Genomic DNA, 20,163 nt, shown 5'->3' on the forward strand with positions numbered 1-20,163 from the left:
TCGGTCTTTTCCCACAACTGGTGTCGAGTTGAGTTGTTGGTTACTGTGCCGATGATGGGCTGGTATCTAAACACATCACCTGCATGCACGCGCACCCGGCCCAAGATGCACCTCGTCGCGACACGACACGCGAATGCATTGGCAATCAACTAGCGTCCGGCGGTGCGCGCGTTCAAGAGATCACCCACTGGCGCGAACACAAACACACACACACAGATATGGACATCTATTTCGCGTCTAAATAGGTACCGACAAGTAACCAAAGCATCGGTAAGATAGCGCTCTCAAAGATAATGATCGTCATTACAAATGGGACGACGGTTCGGTTTGGTTGGAACTGGTGGAAATCCCGCTGCTGCTCCCCCCGTTTGGCGGTTGACGGAGGCTTCTGTCAAGACTTGGTCTAGGATCGTCGGAGGTGTGTCACGCTGGGGCACGGGAAGGTGTTTATTGCAAGCCAGCTTCAGACTTAGGAGGAATAAAATATTACTCATTTCAAGGTTAAGCCAACTCGTTTGGTTGGTTGTGGATCGTATTTTGCCCCACAGCAAATGAAACAGTTGCTAGTGCTACCGGTCGCGAAGGTTGGGAAAACTCGGATCATTTGTTTTGAAAATGGCCTGAAAATATGTAAACTCAAAATATCTAAACTGAAATTGAAAATTAATTTCAAATCATTGATTTTTATTAAGTTTTCACTCTCCAACATGATAATTTATTTATATCGCGAATTATGTTTAAGCTGTACTATGTTCATTGCAAGAAAACCTATGTATTGTTCTAGTAAACGCTAGAACTGGAAATGGACTTCTATATCGTTTCCATACCTTCAACTTGACTAACTGCTAGAATTGACACGATTGATTGAACCCACGACCTCCTGCTTTGAAGGCAGTAGCTAACAGACCAGGGTTTCTATTTTTCGCTTCGATTCTGTGATATCAAAACAAGTGGTATCCTGGCCAATATTGAACATTTTCTCATAGGATCTCTGTTTATGAATTTAATAGCTTCATTTCGAATTTATTTTGGATTTTTTTTCTCAAAAGTCAATAGTTCCTTTATACTATCTAATCTATAATCTAATGTAATGTTGTGAATCGCTTTGACAAATTATTAATAAATAAATTTTAATAAAGTGAAAATAGTTGCCGACATTTAAAAAAATCGGAATGAATTTTTACTGTAGTATTGAAGAAATTCTCTTCGGAAGACAGTATGTTTTTTATTAATAGAAATACACAAATCTTCTATAAATATGATGCAAAAATTCCAATTGTTTTTGTGCAACCATTAGCAATATTATAATTATTACCAATTTTATTCACATCAGACACTTGCTTCCTAAAGAAATCTTACGGAATAAATGTCTCATGCATTCTTCTTTTTCATGGTATTTCTTATTAGGTATGACCGGAAACCTCAGTGGCATGACTTAATTTGTCATAACACGCACAAGACTTTGTTCGGACTGTTGGATTCGGGTAAAAACACCGTTTTTGATAATCAACCCTCTTAGGATGATCAAAACTTTTAGTTTGGTTCCCTCCTACTTTTGATTTCCTTAAACGTCCCTCCAATGTTGTCTGTCTATTCTACTTTTTAAATCTTTATTAAAGCTAGGCTAGGCTGGCTCATCTCTTATATTTTATGTATTTCTTGTTCTGTGTCGTTCGTTAAATTGTCGTCTTTTTCGTCTGTGAGCTGTTCGAAGTGACTTTGCTAACGACTGTCTAAATATGCCAAACGCTGTTTGAGACGCGACTGCGTCCGGACAGGGTAACCAGAACATTGCTTAGCCCGTAACTCTGACCCGGGAGCTACTTTCGGCTCTGGGTTACCTCCGTCAGCTTCCATCACGGCCAGCTTCGTTTTCGCTCGCTTGCACCCTTTGTTGCTGGTAAGCTGATACGTTGATAAGTGGGTCAGGATTATTTGGAATAGCGATATAAAAAAAACAAAGCGTTACCGGTACGGTTCGAAACATCACCGGATGGTTGCACCTAATTTTCTGCAACTACCCTCGACATCTATTAACCATACACTGAAAACCGCTGAAAACCAATGATCATCGCCATACTTGGTTAGGTAGATCTCACAAATTATTTGCTTCTCGATTAGAGATGTCGCAAATTAATCGATTACTTCGATTAATCGATTCATCGTTGTGATAATCGATTAATTTTGAATCGATTATTACCCAACGATTAATCGATTCAATAATCGAGATGAATCGTGAGTAATCGATTAGTTTATTTATTTATTTTCAGACTAAGGCCGGAGTGGCCTGTGCTGCACATAAAAGACTTCTCCATTCAGCTCGGTTCATGGCTGCACTTCGCCAACCACGCAGTCTGCGGAGGGTCCGCAAGTCGTCCTCCACCTGATCGATCCACCTTGCCCGCTGTGCACCTCGCCTTCTTGTTCCCGTCGGATCGCTGTCGAGAACCATTTTCACCGGATTACTGTCCGACATTCTGGCTACGTGCCCGGCCCACCGCAGTCTTCCGATTTTCGCGGTGTGAACGATGGATGGTTCTCCCAACAGCTGATGCAACTCGTGGTTCATTCGCCTCCTCCACGTACCGTCCGCCATCTGCAACCCACCATAGATGGTACGCAACACTTTCCTTTCGAAAACTCCCAGTGCGCGTTGGTCCTCCACGAGCATCGTCCAGGTCTCGTGTCCGTAGAGAACTACCGGTCTTATAAGCGTTTTGTAGATAGTCAGTTTGGTACGGCGGCGAACTCTATTCGATCGGAGCGTCTTGCGGAGTCCAAAGTACGTACGATTTCCAGCCACTATGCGTCTCCGAATTTCTCTGCTGGTATCGTTATCGGCGGTCACCAGTGAGCCCAAGTACACGAATTCTTCAACCACCTCGATTTCGTCACCACCGATACAAACTCGTGGTGGGTGGCTCACATTGACCTCTCTTGAGCCTCTTCCTATCATGTACTTCGTCTTCGACGTGTTGATGACTAGTCCAATCCGTTTAGCTTCGCTTTTCAGTCTGATGTAGGCTTCCTCCATCCTCTCAAAATTACGTGCCATGATATCAATGTCGTCGGCGAAACCAAACAACTGGACGGACTTCGTGAAAATCGTACCACTCGTGTCAATCCCTGCCCTTCGTATTACTCCCTCCAAAGCGATGTTGAATAGCAGACACGAAAGACCATCACCTTGCCGTAACCCTCTACGGGTTTCGAAGGGACTCGAGAATGCCCCTGAAACTCGAACTACGCACATCACCCGATCCATCGTCGCCTTGATCAACCGTATCAGTTTATCCGGAAATCCGTTTTCGTGCATTAGCTGCCATAGCTGGTCCCGATCGATTGTATCATATGCTGATCGATTAATCAGAATTTTACGACATCATAAGGATGTCGAAAATTAATTGATTATTTCGATTAATCGATTCATTTTGAATCGATTACTATTCAATGATTAATCGATTCAATAATCGACTAGAATCAAGAGTAATCGATTAGTAACTAATCGATTAATCGGGATTTTACGACATCTCTATTTTCGATTTCCCTTAGTCTACGCACAATGTTTATTAACATAAATTGTCGACAACTTCTAATCAAATGATCCGTCCTTCCGCAGATGCAACAATCCCGTCCGAATGACGCATTGCTTCACCGTGATTCCAAAATGGATAAACTTCTCCAGCCGATCAGTCCTCGTTGCAAAAGCACTGGCTTTGGACAGCAACATCTTCAACAACTTTTTCGGTCTTCCGAATAGATTTCGAAGATTGTTTATCACATCCGGTACTGAATTCGGCAGAACTGCTTCAAATGCATCACTTTGCAGACAGTCATGCTGCCGCTTTAAATGTTCCTGATTTGAAAACCTACACGTCGTGTAGTCGAAACTGTTGATAAACTACGGACATAATTCGGACTCTCTACGAAATTTCAGACGATGTTGCGACACCGCTTTATGGGCTGCTAGCTTTTGTTTTGAAATATGTCCGGGTCCTTGTTTCGGCTCGCCAGGGATTTGCTAGCTCCGCTCGCTTTCCATATGGCTCTCCAATTCTTCGCTAGTTTTGCTCTTCTCTCCCGATTCATCTTCGCTATTGACGAACATCTGCACTTTCTTCGCAAGCTTCGGCTTATCTGCTTTCCTTTTCTGCCCACTACTTTTTCCTAAGATTTGAATAGGAAGGAATCATTTTAGAGCAATCTTGCATCTTGCTTCCCAATGCTGAATATAAGGCTCACGTTTTTTTTTTTGACTTAAATTCGTTTATTTTTCAATTTTTGTATAGTACAGTATTTTAAAAACAATTCAAGTGGTTGGCCACAAGGCCCTTCAACTTTAGTCTCTTTTTTAAGGTTATTTTCAATAAAATTTCAAAAGATTATCTAGCTTGATTTACCATATCATCCTTTAGGAGGAATTGATTATGTCAGAAATTTGATAACCTAACTACTATGTACACTAATATTTACAATAAAAATTTGATAACCTAGATTGGAACTAGCGCCCTAATTGGAGCCTGATCCGAATGCAAGCAACGGACCCTAAACTTTTCTTTACACTCACCAAAGCGTTCATGTAAGGTTTTTATTCCGGCCAGACGGTGGACCTCGGATGTTCTTGTCCTGGGAAGGGTGTTGAGGATCATCCTCAGGAATTTGTTTTGGACCCGTTGAAGTTTGAGGTGGTGGGTTTTAGCGCAGCTCTCCCAGACCGGCATGCCATATTCGATCACAGGGAGGATGATTTGCTTGTAGACAGCAAGCTTATTTTTCAGGGACAATGACGACCGGCGGTTGATCAAAGGGTACAGTAGTTTCAACAAGACGTTACACTTTGTCACCGTTTTGTCAACCTGCTGCCTGAAAATAAGCTTGCTGTCGAGGGTCAAGCCAAGGTAGTCGGCCTCATTGGCCCATTCCACAGTCGAGGCTCACGTTTCTGCATCACCTCCATGCGCTTAATAAAGACCTTCTCCTTGGCGTGTTGTTCTTCTTTCAACTTATCAGTTGGATTTGTGTCGGAATTTGGCCGGTCTTTTCACCACTTCGCGTCTTGCTTCTCGTATCCGGAACCTTAAACTGGTCCTTTTGGTCTACGCCAGCGCAGGAGAAATGCAGGGTCATTAGGCCGAATGCCATTTTGCCGGCAGACCGCCGTATGACTGAATAGTCTAAATTTGTTTCCTCATTAAGTGTATAAAGTGACAAGTGAATAGCAAAAAGTAAGATCTGAAAAGCGAGAATTGATATGTTTGAAGTGACTAGAGAGTAGTGAGAAGTGAGTACTGGGTATTGAGATTTTATAACGTGGGAAGTGAGAGATAAGAAGTCGAAAGCAAGTAGTAGTTAGTGAGAAATGAATGGTGAGATGTTATAGGTAAGAAATGAGATATGATCGGGGTTCAGTGACACCGCACCGAATGCCTTTTTAACTGATTTGTGATATTTTGTTCGTAGAATGAAACGAAAATGATTTCATATTAAAACATTCGTACATTTGTTGTTGAATATTACCTCAGTTATAGGGTAAAAGCATATCCAATACAATCCAGTCAATTAGATCTGCTACACGAAAACTTGTGCAAGGACGAATGAAAATGAAATTAGGAAGAACGAAGAAGGAAGGAAAAATAAAGAAATAAAATATGGATCAATTACTCAATTTTCATTTATTACATTTTACGTCGCATTTCTCGCTTCTTATATCTCACGTCTAACTTTTAATTTCTGACTTCTCACTTCTCAGTTCTTACTCTTCACTACTCACTTTTCACTTCTTAGTTCACATTTCTCACTTCTGTTTGCAAAACCAATTACATTGATCTTATTTAATTATCTTAAATATAAGGTACACTGGGGGAAGTGGAAAAGGAAAAATCGATAGTTGATAGTAACTTATTGTAAAAGCAGTTTAAATAATCTAAACGCATTCAATCATTATGGGCTCTCAAAAACAGTCCATTTTGCACCAACTGTGTGGTAATTCATGAAGTTTTAGTCGCCTGAAATTTATAAAATTAGATTTGAAATTTAGGAGTTATTTTTCCACTTAACCCAGTGAAATGGGGTAAGTGGAAAACCCAAGTTATCTTGACCTTTAATTGTGATGAGTAGTGATATATGATTAAAATCAAGATGGTAATTGCTCTGATTATCTTTTGTTGAATAATTTTGTTGGATTAAAGGAATAGGTCCCCAAGGAATTCTTGTAATAGCTAGGAGTGGGTAGGTTGGGCCTACTCGAACACTAAGTGTACGTAAAATCTGTATGTTCGCCCCAAAGATTAACTTTTTTGAGGAAGAATGAGATTTACAGAGTTATAAACTTATCGACTCAGTTTAACGAATTGAGATGATGTCTGTGTGTGCGTGTTTGTATGTATGTGTGTGCACAATACACGTACAAAATAATCACCTATTTTCACGCACTTGTCCCTAACCGATTTGTTCGCAACAAATTGCATTCAACGGTGAAAATTGTTATGAATACAAATAAATATGTATTATGGAATATATTCACCTATCAGTGCTATTTTTATCTTTCTCATACATTTTTTTATATGTAAAACATGTGAAAGGCATCAACACCGATAGGTGGATTAATCAGGCGTTTTCTTATGTACATTAGTCCAATCACCACTGAAATCACAATGATAACAAAGAAGGAACATATTAAGATTCACAGCTATCGAAATAAACCATGGAGGGAAGAAAAAAATTGCGTGATCAGAACATTATCCACTTCCCCCGCAGTGTTCGATACCAGGGGTAAGTGTAAAATCTTTAAATTATTTGCTTTCATCGTACAAACCACTACAAACTGAATGTGATTAGTTTAATTGTATTATAATGGTCACCTGTGGTGCAAAATCACAAGAAAAAGGAACAATTTATGCAAGTAAGAATTGATTTTATGAATGCAAAAATTAACTTCTCGCGAAACCTAAAATGACAGCTCCAGCTTAAACTGTGTTAGTGTATGTATAACACAGATTTTAACATAGTATTAGTGTGCACATTAAAGTATATTTTTGCACAATGTTATGATGTGGTAAAAACTGTAAAGTCTGTACAATTGAAATTTTTCGAGTCGATTTTTACACTTACCCCCTTTTCCACTTCCCCAGTGTACCTTACCTCGTTCAGCTCAAACCTTTATATGGGTATAGGGCGGAACCATCATCATCACTTCTCGTATCTCACTATTTACTTCTTACACCTCAATTTGCTTCCACGTCCTATTATGTGAAGTGAAAAATGTCTCACTCCTCACACTTCTCACTACTAGCTTTTCATTTCTCACTTTTTTCTACTCGCACACTCAACCAGTAGATGGCAGATTTCAATACAGTTCTGAAGTTCATAAGAACCTTTCAGAAACAGTATAAAATGTTGGCATATACAATTTCAGAAGATTTTATTACAATCGCTGTATTGAAATCTTACAATTTTGTATTATTTTATCACGTAACAGTAACCGTATAAAAATCTTACATTACTTGTATGTGCCGCAATCTTATACAATAATTGTAAGATTTGTTTTTTTGTGTAATATGAGGATTTTTTTTTTCAACTTTTCGGCCAATTTGCATTCGAACAGGTCGGCCAAACGGCATTCGGTTAAATGGCCCGCGCTTGGTGCGATTTGGCAGAACCCCGACCATATGATAGTTTAGAAGTGAGGAGTGAGGAGTGAGAAAAACAGAAGCAAGAGGTGAGAGATAGTAATTGGGAACTAATATACAACATGTGGGGAAGTAAGAAGTGAGCGGTGAGATATGAGACAGAAGGACGAATGAAAAGGAAATTATAACTGTAAGATTTGTTTTTTTTTTTGTGCAATATGAGGATTTTTTTCAACTTTTCATCCAATTTGCATTCGAACAGGTCGGCCAAACGGCATTCAGTCAAATTGCCCGACACTACCCAATCCACATCCTCCGACATCGACACCGACATTAGGCAGAACAAACATCTCTCATTCGAAGAAACTATAATAATGTTTTTGATTTAGTCCGGATTGGCAGTTTCGAATAAAAAGACCGTTTTTGGTGATCAGCCAAATCTGAAATTAAATTTTCTTTCGGTATTAAATTCTGTTATTTCTAGTATTTCAAACATTTCATTAATGAAATTTCAAATTTATTTATTTATCAAAAGAGTGAAAATAAATAAGAAAAGAGATTAAAAAATAAATTGTTAAAAATATTTAAAAACCCGTTCAGTTTGATATTCAATTGGTCAAAATAGACTAGCTTATTCTAATAGACAGTTTTGGCTTCTTCTATAATAAGGTTGATTCTGATTGTATCTCGGACAAAAATTCGTAATGGCGGATGAATTACAATTTTAATCAAAACTCATTGATAAAGTTTTGATAATTTTATATTTTTCATCTCAAAACCTCGTCTTGTACATAATATGCATGGTGATCAGAAAATCATGGCCTATTGAATTCTGCTCTCCACAGTACAATGGATGAAGGACTGTGGGACAAAAGATCAAAAGGGCAAAACCTTGAATGAAACTTTTTTTTTTAAATCCATGCAATTTACCTGATCAAAATAGAAAGTTGAATAATATGTTAAGAATATGATTTTTAACTAAAATCTACAGTCCACAGATTCAGAAGCCTCCATTTAAGAGACGTGAAGGCTTTCTCCCGAAAAGCTCAGCTTCTTCGTTGCAAGAAAATTGGAACAGCTCCGAAGTTTCCTTCCAAGCAGCTCAGAGGACTCCTTCCAAAAGGTTCAGATGGATTTTTTAAGAGGCCCGGAAGCCTCTTTTCAAGTGGCCCGGAAGCCTCATTTTGAGAGGCACGGAATCCTAACTTTTTTAGCATACATTCAAGAAGCTTGGAAGCCTCCTTTCAAGAGCTCCAAAGCCTGCCATCAAGATGCTCGGAAATCTTTTTTCAGAGGTTTGGATGTGTATTTTCAAGAGGCTCAGAAGCGTCCTTTCAAAATACACAGAAGCCTTCTTTCAAGTGGCTCGGAAGCCTTCCATAAAATGGCTCGTAATGTCTTTCAAGACGCTAGGAAGCCTCCCTTGAAGGTGTTTAGAAGCCTTCTTCCAAGAGACTCGGAACACTGAATATAGTTCTCGAAATCCTTTTTCCAAGAGGCCTGAAAGCATACTTTCGAGCAGCTCAGAGGCGTCCTTCCAAGATGCTCGGAAGCCTTTTAAGTGGCTCGAAAACCTCCTATCAAGAGACTCGGAAGCCTTTCTTCAAGAGGCTCGGAATGTTTTCTCAGAAAAGGCGCGAAATCCTTCTTTTAAGAGCCTCGGAAGTATCCTTTTAATACGCTCGGAAGCCTACAATAGTCATAAAAGTTCTGAAAATGCTGGATGTATGAACTTAATTTGAATTGGGAAGATGATGATATTAATTTCAAAAAAGTTTATGCAGAGCCATATATGCCGTTGGTTTTTAGGTCCTTGTTTCATATATCCTAAGAGTTACGATTATATTCAATTACAGTAAAAAAAAACATAGGGGGTACCTCAATTAATGCTTAATGCAAAAGTTCGAAGGGGTACCTCTCAAGAAAAAGGTTGAAAACCGCTGTTCTACAGAGATTTGATTTCATTGCGTTTGGCATTTCAGAATCTCTTCTGTACCCAGCCGGGATTTCAGCACATCCACCAAACAATAGAAAAGTCATCTAAAAGCAAATCATAGTTGTTTTATACTCTCCTGACCATCGCTCATCAGTATTAACATATTCATGTGAACTCTTACTCGACTTTGAAGGGACCACCAAGTTAGGGAGGTATCGAGATAGAGAACACATTTTTTTTTCCAAAATATTAAACATTTTTCATAACATGTAGAAAAATTGTTTAGGGTCATTTGGCCGAATGCCATTTGGACTAAACGGTAATTTGGTCGAATGCTGTTTGGCCGAATAGTTTAAATTTGTTTCCTTATAAGGTTCGAAGCAAATACAAAGTAATGAAAAGTGAATACATAGAAATGGAAATAAGTACTGATTCGCGAGATGTGTGCAGTGGCAAGTGAGAAGTAAGTATTGGAAAGTGAGAAATGGGAAGTGTCAAGTGAATAGTGAAAAGTGAGATGTGATACTTGTGAAATGAGAACTAAAAAGCGTGTAGTGAAGAAAACCGAAACAAGAAGTCAGGGATGATAATTGGGGACTGGAATGCGAGATTTTGAGAAGTGGGAAGGGAATGGTGAGATATAAGACAGAAGAAGAAAAAGACGAAAAACGGGAAAAGAATGAATAAGGAGTAGGAAAAAACGAAACAGAAAGAAAAAGAATGAAGGAAAAAGGAAGAAGGAGTTAGGAGGAAGGCAGAAGCACGACCGAAGAATGAAGTAACAAGGACGAGAAGAACGATGAAATGAAAAGAGAACAGAAAGTATATGGAAAGGGAAGTAAGAAGAACGAAGGAAGGATAACAAAACAAGGAAAAAAGGAGAAGAAAGTTGTAAAAAAGGATTAATTTAACCACAGAGAAACAGACAACTTACTCAACATATGTACCATCGTTAATCTTTTTAACGGTGGATTCAATTATTTCTAGGTGATCGCCCACCGATGGCGTTTTCATCGTATTTGCTTGTGTTTGACGTTTGCTCGTTACCACCATCTGGTTGCCGCTTGTCCAAACACAGTTAATTTAGCATTGAGCGATAATGTTTTTGTCCCAATGATTTTAATTGCATTTTGTTCTAAGTGAAACGTCTGTTTCTCTGTGATTGGACTCATTTCAACTTCTACATCTTACCTCTCACTTGTCACACTTCACTTCCCACTTCTCACTCCACTTCTAACTTCTCATTTCTCACCTTTCACTTCTCATTACTCGCTTCTCTTTTCTCACTTATCTCTATTCAATTCGCACTTCTCGCTTCTCTCTTCTCACTTTTTATTTCTTACTTTTTACTTTTCATTTCTCAAATGTCTCACTTCTTAGTTTTATTTTCTCACTGCTATCTTTTCACTTCTCATATTTCACTGTTTACTTTTCACTTTTCCCTTCTCAGTTCTTATTTTTTACTTCTTACTTTTCATTTCTAACTTCTCATTTTTCACTTCTAATTTTTTTTACTTTTGACTTCTCACTTCGCAGTTTTTACTTCTCAAATTTCTCACATTTCACTTCTCAATTCTTACTTCTCACTTTTCACTTTTACTATTCACTTTTCATCTCTAGCGTCTCACTTCTCCTTTTACTTATAAATTCTCAATTCACCTTCTACTTCTCACGTCTTATTTCTAATGAGGTGTGAGAAATGTCTTATTCCTCACTTTTCGCTGCACTCTTTATGTAACTCTTGATATACACTTCTCATTGAGGGCCCTCCTTAGCCGTGCGGTAAGACGCGCGGCTACAAAGCAAGACCATGCTGAGGGTGGCTGGGTTCGATTCCCGGCGCCGGTCTAGACAATTTTTGGTTTGGAAATTGTCTCGTCTTCCCTGGGCATAAAAGTATCATCGTGTTAGCCTCATGATATACGAATGCAAAAATGGTAACTTGGCTTAGAAACCTCGCAGTTAATAACTGTGGAAGTGCTTAATGAACACTAATCTGCGAGGCGGCTCTGTCCCAGTGTGGGGATGTAATGCCAATAAGAAGAAGAAGAAGATACACTTCTCATTACTCACTTTTCATTACTTGTAATATATGTTTTTTCAACTATTCGGACAAACGGCATTCGGCCAAATGGCCGGACATCGTATATATTGTGTATGTGGAATGATTCTGACAACATCGAGATAGCGAGGTTAAAATGCATTGGAAAACTACTTCGACTTAGAGAATATCGAGTAAGGGATGTTTCGACTTACGGAGGAAACGTCGTATGCTAAATTCGAGTTACAGAACATCAAAAGAGATCTACTATCACCTCTACTCGAATATGGTATCTCTGGATTCGGAATAAATCCGAAAATAAATGAAAAAATCCTTACTTAGTAGGGGAAAAGACGGCTTTGGCAGGTTTTGTTCTATTATTGGCAGGGGTTTTTTTATGACTGACTAGGCTCAAATTTGGCCTAAACATTCTTTGCATATCAAAAAATATTGTGGCCAAATTTCATAAAATCTGGTCCACAAAAACCCCCCTGCCAATATAGAACAAAACTTGCCAAAGCCGTCTTTCCCCCTACTACACGTATTTTTTTCCAAACGGCGTAATTCTGACCTTGATTATTGGAATGGCGATTATGCTCTCAATTCTAACTATTTTGATCAACTATGTACCCAACAGAAAGAATAGATTCCATCTGGCAGTAGTGTTAGTTGAACGAAATATGCTGAATGTAGAGAGTTTGAGTTGTTTCAAATTTCAAGGTCAAACACAGTTACGCATATTTGATAAAAGTTCGTATAACATAAATATAAAAGTTAACTTTAATTAATTGATTTAAGAAAAAAAAAATCATCTGCGGGATCATGCATTTTACTTTGTTTTTACAATGCTGCGCGAAACATCATGATCCCCAATGGCATTTGAGCGAGAACTAAAATTTTTATCGTAGCTTGTCGGTGTGGTCTGCTTCTAAAATTCTATTATCACGCACTTGTATCAAGTTGCATCGTTTTTTGTTTGTTTTCATGGCTCGCTATGATAGAGATGGGCTTATCGTTCAATATTAATTGAGAGTGAATTCAGCAAACATTGGGGTCGAAATGTGATGTTTCAATTAATAAATATCAAAGAGCTCCGTGGCGACTTCAGAACTTTGAAAAGTTCTGCAACACAGCCCGAATTTCAACACTAAATAAAAAAGAATGGTTTTGTTCCATTACACATTATCATCATCATATTATTTCATTATTTCAGTTCCCATTGAAATAAAACCGCCTTTGATCTTAGCGCTTCACATTTCCAACATGTAAATCACATTCCCCATCTGAGATGTTACGACGTTAGAATGTTTCCACTAGAATGGTCACAAGGACCCAACGCGAAGGCCTTACCTTACTGCGCCTATCGATGCAGCCGCGCTGCGCCAGCCAGCCCGTTGCACTTGGTTGCGCGGACCTCTAATACCTAATACCTTCCACTTCGTGAACTAGTAAATTCCATTTTTAAAACCGCACCGCAACCATCATCATCCGCATGAATCACGTCACCGATCAACTAACCACACACCATCATCATCGAGTCAGGTGCACTGCTGCGTTCGTCGTGTTCGGATACACAATCTTGGCATATCTCCCCAACCCGAGAGGGGATGCCGGGCAAAGTGTATCACAGAAGCGGTAGTGCACATGTTAGTTCGATCCTTGAGAGTCCAACTGAAGGCGCTCTTTGCCTTCCTTGCCTTCCGTTTGTTGTCATTGTTATCTCCGCTAAGCCGAACCAGATGAAATCTCGGCAAACATTTGAAGAGGGTCGGGTTTGAGCTTTCCACTGGAACAGTCCAAATTCTTAGATTCATTTTTCATTCTTCTTTCAATTTTAATATTTTGACACAATAATGACATTTAAGAAGGAAGAATAATAAATGTAAGATTTTAAAGAGTATTGAGATTTATAATATATTATTAAACAGTGTCTTAAAAAACGAAACTATACCAAATGAAATATCTAGCTTCTATTCTACTTTCCACTTTTTTTACACGATATGTTTTTGTTCTTTAGTAAACATGACGAAAATTACATTTATTTACAAACTCTTTTCTAATACTAAACAAGAACTGTTAGCTGGGCAAATAATTCGCACTTCGTCGGCCAGTCATCAGCGCAGGTCCACCGCGCGATGACAGTGTACGCGCGGGGTGGTGACCTTTCAGGCTGAAAAGCCGTGTGGCACCCTGCCTTAGCTGCACACTGCAACATCAACCATGCCCGTACACCCCAAGCATAGCAGCATCCATCCGGCACAAGCCATGAGATATGCCTCTATATGCACGATCGCGCCTCTGCACAGCCAGCGCCGGCTGCTAACCTTGATCGTTCCGCGACCAAGTTAGCCTTCTGACACAGTTTTCTAAAAAGATCATAGAGAGAAGGTACTGCCATGCGCCAGCTGCCTACCGCAGCTGCATTCAAACGTTGATGATGATGGTGAGAACGTTCTTGGTCTGCATCGTTCTCTAGCTTTATAGGCGTAGATCTGAACTTCAAGATCTGCGCCTAATTCTTGTTCTAATAATTGCACACTGACTCGGCGGTACTGATCCGTGGGTGTTGAATAGTGTGCTTGGAAGGGGTTTACATTGATTGATTTAATTTGATTATCCACCCCTGGAAAAGTTTATGGGGTCTGTAATGAGGCAGTTTATGGCCAGTGCATGTACTTATTCGAATAGTTTTTTTTTCTTTCTCAAATCATCCAACTATGTGATCATTATATGATAATCTCTAATAGTAAAACAAATAATACTTGAATAATTCTTGAACTATATTAACAAAATAGAATGTTCAAAAGTAATCTAACATATGCTGTTGGATCAGTTCAAATAATAGACTATGATTCCACTGCGAATTGCCACCCATTGGTATACCATTGACCTAGAGTGAAAAAGAGATGATCCATGCTTTGCAAACAAGCTCATTAAATAATTATCCACTGAAACAATGCAGTGCTCGCTGACTGCCCATGTGTGTTTGCTTCGATGCTTTCAAGGATTGGAGTCTGCAAATTGAAGATCATGGCCAGAGGAAGTTATTACTTTAACACATGGTCACATTCTTGAGCGTGGTTTCCTTCTCCATTAGACGGAATTCGGAAGGCTAAGGCTTCGACAAAAAAAATGGATTGCTTCTTTGGTCACGGTCACGCACTAAACCATAACCTTCGATCGATTCCCCTTCTACACAGCCAGCAGCACAAGCATAGAGAGTTAATCAATGCTTTTTTCTCTGTTCTCTGTTTCCTTTCAGATTAAACAAGCGCAGTATGCACGTTATGGAAGAGGGCAGCGATGCGCTCGTCTGCTCCGATGCCGCCAAAATAGTCAGTCTCAAGTCGGCCGTCAGCAGCGTGGGGGTGAAAACGGTTGCAGAGGAAGCCACAGCTATTAAGGATCCTAAACCCAAAGAGGATCAAACGGCTACTCCGGGTGCGTTGGTACGGAAGGATAGCGAGGAAGCAGTGGTAGCATCCGGTGACGCTGTGAAAGATTTGAGTGAGCACAAGAAGGATGATGAAAATAAAGAAAACATGACTGTGAAGGATAACGCAAAAGAGGTACCGCGTCGGGTGGAAGTGGACGAGAAAGTCAAAGCGAGAGACGATCAGCAGAAAGACCAGGAACAGGAAGATTGTTTGACAGAGGATGTGATGGACAGTATCGATAATATAATTGCGGACGCAAAGAAACAGAATGGCTCCAAGAGTGATTTCAACGAAGAGCTTACATTCCAAATGGACGTCGATGGAAGCGATAAGGACGACGAGGATAACTATGAGCCAGATGAAGACGATGATGTGGACGAAGAAGAGGAGGAAGAAGAAGGCGCTGTGGATTTATCATCTTCGTATGATGCCAACAAGAGCGACCGACAGACAGACGACTCGGATGCAGTTGAAACAATTGATAGTTCTCCGGAGAAAGACTTGAGCGTTGTTGGAAAGCCAACGAGAAAACCTGGTCCTTTGCAACTAGACCGAAGGTCATTCGATAGTAGGAAGAGCAGCGCCGATAATCAGATTGTCGTCAAAAAAGAAATAGAAGACGATTCCGACGAAAATCCAGAAACCATTAAGGAATCTACCACCGTTAGTGCAAATAAGTCTAGTCCTAGCCGAGCAGAAAAGCAATCAGAGAAACCAAGAGAAACGGAAGCAGTTTCTCGCAAACGTCGTCGTTCTGTAGACCCAGACGACCAGGAAGATGGCGAAGAACCGTTAGTTCCTTCTAAGAAGCTTAAGCGCGAGTTGGAAACCAATTACCCAACACACGATCGACTGCTGAAAGAGTACATCGAAACCACTTCCAATCATTCGGTGGACGACATTCAAAAACACACCGATGCTCTCATGGTCGAAATTCAGACTTTAAACGAAATGATTCGTGCCAAAGAAATCGAATGGAACAACATGATCCATTTGAAGAAGGTGAAAGAAGAGATCTTGCTCCGGCTTACACGGAAGAAACATGTCATGGATGTTATGCAGACCAAGCTGGGAGAAGTCTCTGAGTATTCCCACTTTGATTCGTCAAACCTTACCAATGTCCGTTCCGCTTCTGTAGGGCCGCGCCCTCCGACGCCTCCACCGGAAGTAGATATTCGTCCTGCTTCCGTCACACCTCTACACAGTAGCACTCTGAACAACAGCAGGAATGCGAATGCCTCTGTTAATTCGATCTCCGCCAGCCGGCAAATCCCCGGCAGCAAAGACAACAGTCTGTTTGCTCAGTTCAATCATAGCAACAGCTCCGTAACAATGGTGCCATTGTCAACGTCGTCCTCGTTGATCACATCCACGAATACAATCCTACAATCTCGGGCGAACATGAAGTCCGCCGAAGTTGCCAAGGAAAAATCCAATGTCGCCCAAATTCAACGGCAGATTCTTCCTAAACCTGTGCTTTCCAACCACCAACAGATCCTGAACAACCTGGCCATGTCGGCTGGGCTAACAGCCGCGTGCGCTACTAGCTCCGGCACCACGTCGATCTCATCCGCTTCCACCACGGCCACCGTTGCCAGCGCCGCCAATCTTATTGCCGGATTGTCCAATAACATTCTAGCCGGTTTGTCAGCTCAGACTGCCGCTCTTCTCAATGGACACCACCACCCATCAGCTTCCAATCATCTCAGCCAATCCAATCAGCTGCAGGTCGGAAGACAGGGAGTCATCAAGGACGTCAAAAGTATTATCGCCGACTATCGACAAAAGCATCCGGAGCAGGTACCTCGACGAGGACGCCGCCTGAAAAATATCCCCGGGTCCAGTTATGATGGCATCACCATCACCAACAAGAGCGGATCGTCGCGGATGCCCGAACTAGGGTTCCTACTAGGAGAGGTAAGTTTCATAAAACCCAAAAACCCGCTTTGAATGCTTCTGGTGCTTTGGCCCATTTTGGCGAATAATTAGCCTCGGTCATTTTGGACAATCATCATCACTATTCAATTGGTACGACATGACAATAGACAGAATCGAGAAATTGACCCTACATCCCGTGAGCATGTCATTCAGACGTCACGCTTTCATGCAAAATTGCTACAAAATCCCCAAGAATGCTAACCAATCAATCACATTCACCCAAACCATCCCCGTCCTCGAAATTCGAACCATCTCTCACCACAAACTTTCCCTTCCGTCGAACCCCACCACGAATTCGTTTCAGAACTCCCGTCCCTCTAGCAACGATTCATCCCAGAGCAATTCCAACAACCAGTTGCCATTCGTTGGCGCGGCCGGTTTTTCCATCAACGATGTTCTGGCGCAGTTTGCCAAAATGAGCCAAACCGATCGCAACTTGCTGTCCAATCTAACGGCAGCCGCAGCAGCAGCCGCCGCCGCAGCTAGCAGCGCAGTTACCGCAACCTCATCCACTACTACCCATTCTACATCTTCTTCTTACCAACAGCAGCAACAGCAACAATCCCAACAAAACTCCGTTGCCTCTAATCTGAGCAAAAATTCCTACCCGGAAGTTACACTTCACCCGGTGATGAATTCCAGCTCCGCATCTGGTTCCAATGCTGACGTGAATCACAGCGCCGGAAATAACTCCGGCGGTGGCGCCGCCAATCAGTCCCAGAACAACAGCAGCAATACCAACTCTACCAACTCGCTGCTGCATGGCATCCTGACGAAGTCGTCCTCGCGCCCTAACGCGACCGGCTTCACGTCCTTTTCGCCCACGTTGGCCCGGCTGTTGACGGCGCCGGAACGAATGAACTCGCAGGCCGCCACCGTCACGTCCGGTGCGTTGGCCAACCTGCAGGCCAACACCGGGCTGAATCTGTCCAAGCCGAACAGCGAGATCACGATCACTCCGGTGGTGGCTTCGAATCTCCAGCAGTCCCTGTTGGCCCACCAGCAGCAGCTGCAGGAACAGCAGAAGCAACTGCAGCGGTTGCGAGAGCAGCATTTCATGAGCATGGTGAGTTGGGGACCGGATGTTTGTGGATCGTGGTGTTGATTGATGTTGTGCTTGTCGCTGTGTATGTTGGAAATAAACTGAGCTAATTTATTCTGCTTTTTTGTGTTATATGTGTTCATATTCTCTTTTTCGTGCATTGTTCTATGTCTTCTATGTTAATATATTATGTTTCACGTGAATAGGAAAGATACCCTCGACATTATTTTAAAACGTTTCAAGCAATTTAACAAGGCTTATTTGTCTCTCTACTTGTATTCATACATTGATCTGATGATTTATAGATTGTTAATGTTCATTGTCGGTATCAAAATGTTCAATGTATTAACGCATCTTGTGAAAGAATTTTAGAAAATTTGTCCGAAATATCTGTTTTAGAAACTATCGAAACAAAGTAGCTACTTAACTTATGACATGAAATTAATATTTCCAAATTCAACAACATTTACGAGATGCTTATGATTTTGAATGCATTTCACATTTAAAAAATGCTTACTTCCCAGGAAGTCGTTAAAAAGAATCTTCAGGAATATGAACCTTCAAAAAGTCAATGAATCGCCTGAGACAATAAAACGAGATTAACTTTTTTGCGGAAAAGTTCGATTGTGGTAGTAAACCGCAATCCTATGAAAAGTTTGAAACATTTTTCTTCTACTTATGTACTGTTCAATAGGAATTACTTTTGAGAATTTCCACAAACTTTTCAGAGGTCCTTCCCAACTTCTCTAAAAAATCCTCACATGTTATAAGAAGCTTTCTATGTTTTCTAGGGCAAACATTGCATTACTTAAATTCATAATTGTAGCGATCTTTACTAATTTCCCGGAACTATTACGTAATCTTCGATGGTTTCAATCAATTACACCTGAGTGAACAGTAAAAAATACTTCACGAGTCTAGAAATCCTCCTTTGAACTGGGGATTCGTCGCTTGTAATACTTTAATATGTTCGCATGGTTCGTCAAAATATCTCTTGATTGACTGCTTCCTCGTGATTAAGCAAATTAATTATCCCGTTAATTTATTATTCTCTAATAGCCTATTCAGATTACTTGGACATCAAGATACTCTTTGTCATGTCAGCTCGTAATCTGTTCTGTAGAACTGTTAATTTGTATTTTTGTTCTTCCGTCAATGTTCTATTTCACAGCTTCATTATTTCTTTACTTTGTTTATCAACGTTATCGTGAACAAATTATTGAACTTACAAATTATGAACAAATTGGCAAAATATTGGAACGACGAAAAGCGAGAGGCATAAACCACTCTCAATCGTAACAAGCCATGAAAACAAGTTTATTACAACCTGATACAAGTGCAAAAAAACAAAATCTGAGCAATTTCCACCCAAATTCTTTCACATATAGGGCACTGCACGGACTGTTTTGTCTCTTTCTCGCTGCGAAGAAAACAACAAGGCCAGTAAACGTCAAAATTTATGAGGAACGAAAGAGAAAGAGATGTTTCCGTGCAGTGGGTGCAGTGCCCTTATTGTCTATCCGGAATAAATTTATACCGCTTTTTATACCGAAGTTGGATTTTTCTCCAGATACAGGCAACTTTCCCAACTTCGGAAGTAGTGCGCTGGATTCGCCTAAAGATGCGCTAAACAACGCATCAATTAGTTGAAAAAATAAAACGTCGGAAGAAAGTTCGGTTCGGAAGTTCCGACTTCCGAATTCTAACTTGGTGCTACGCCGACAATAGTAAAGTTACGCAAAGAGGATCTGATTACACTGATTCTAAATGATGCTCATGTTATCATGATGGCAAATTGCATTTTTGTTAAACCCACCTAGTAATTTCACGGGAGAGATAGCAGCAATCATTGTTGCTGGACGGCTGCTTTTTTTTTCGGTCAAGATTTTTCTGCTCCAATTAAATTTGGAGAAAAGGAAATCGACATATATTTACGGATAAAATGTGATTCCTCGTCCGAGGTCAATTCCAGATAATGGATCCAACAATCCACCATAAACCCACCATCTCTAAAGAATTCAAAAAAGTGAAAAAGATCCAAAAGTTTTACAAACTGGTGGCGTGTCCAGCTGCAACCCCGTCTTCTTGAATATCTCAAAGAGGATCCTAATCTAAACGAGGAAATTCGCAAGGAGCGCTAC

General features: G+C 40.5%; 1 protein-coding gene across 5 annotated transcripts in view; it reads left to right on the forward strand.

The window, feature by feature from the left end:
* The window catches only part of LOC134226655 (uncharacterized), a 232,398-nt gene that overhangs the window by 193,956 nt on the left and 18,279 nt on the right, over window positions 1-20,163 (forward strand). For 2 of the 5 annotated variants that reach the window (XM_062707552.1, XM_062707551.1), the window contains exons 4-5: window positions 14,868-16,959; window positions 17,285-18,046. In XM_062707552.1, coding sequence (XP_062563536.1) covers window positions 14,868-16,959; window positions 17,285-18,046 — 2,854 coding nt within the window. The remainder of the gene's footprint in view (window positions 1-14,867; window positions 16,960-17,284; window positions 18,047-20,163) is intronic. The other 3 variants (XM_062707554.1, XM_062707553.1, XM_062707555.1) reach the window with 3 other exon arrangements.

This window comes from Armigeres subalbatus, chromosome 3 (assembly GCF_024139115.2).
Source record: "Armigeres subalbatus isolate Guangzhou_Male chromosome 3, GZ_Asu_2, whole genome shotgun sequence".
Classification (NCBI taxonomy): domain Eukaryota; kingdom Metazoa; phylum Arthropoda; class Insecta; order Diptera; family Culicidae; genus Armigeres; species Armigeres subalbatus.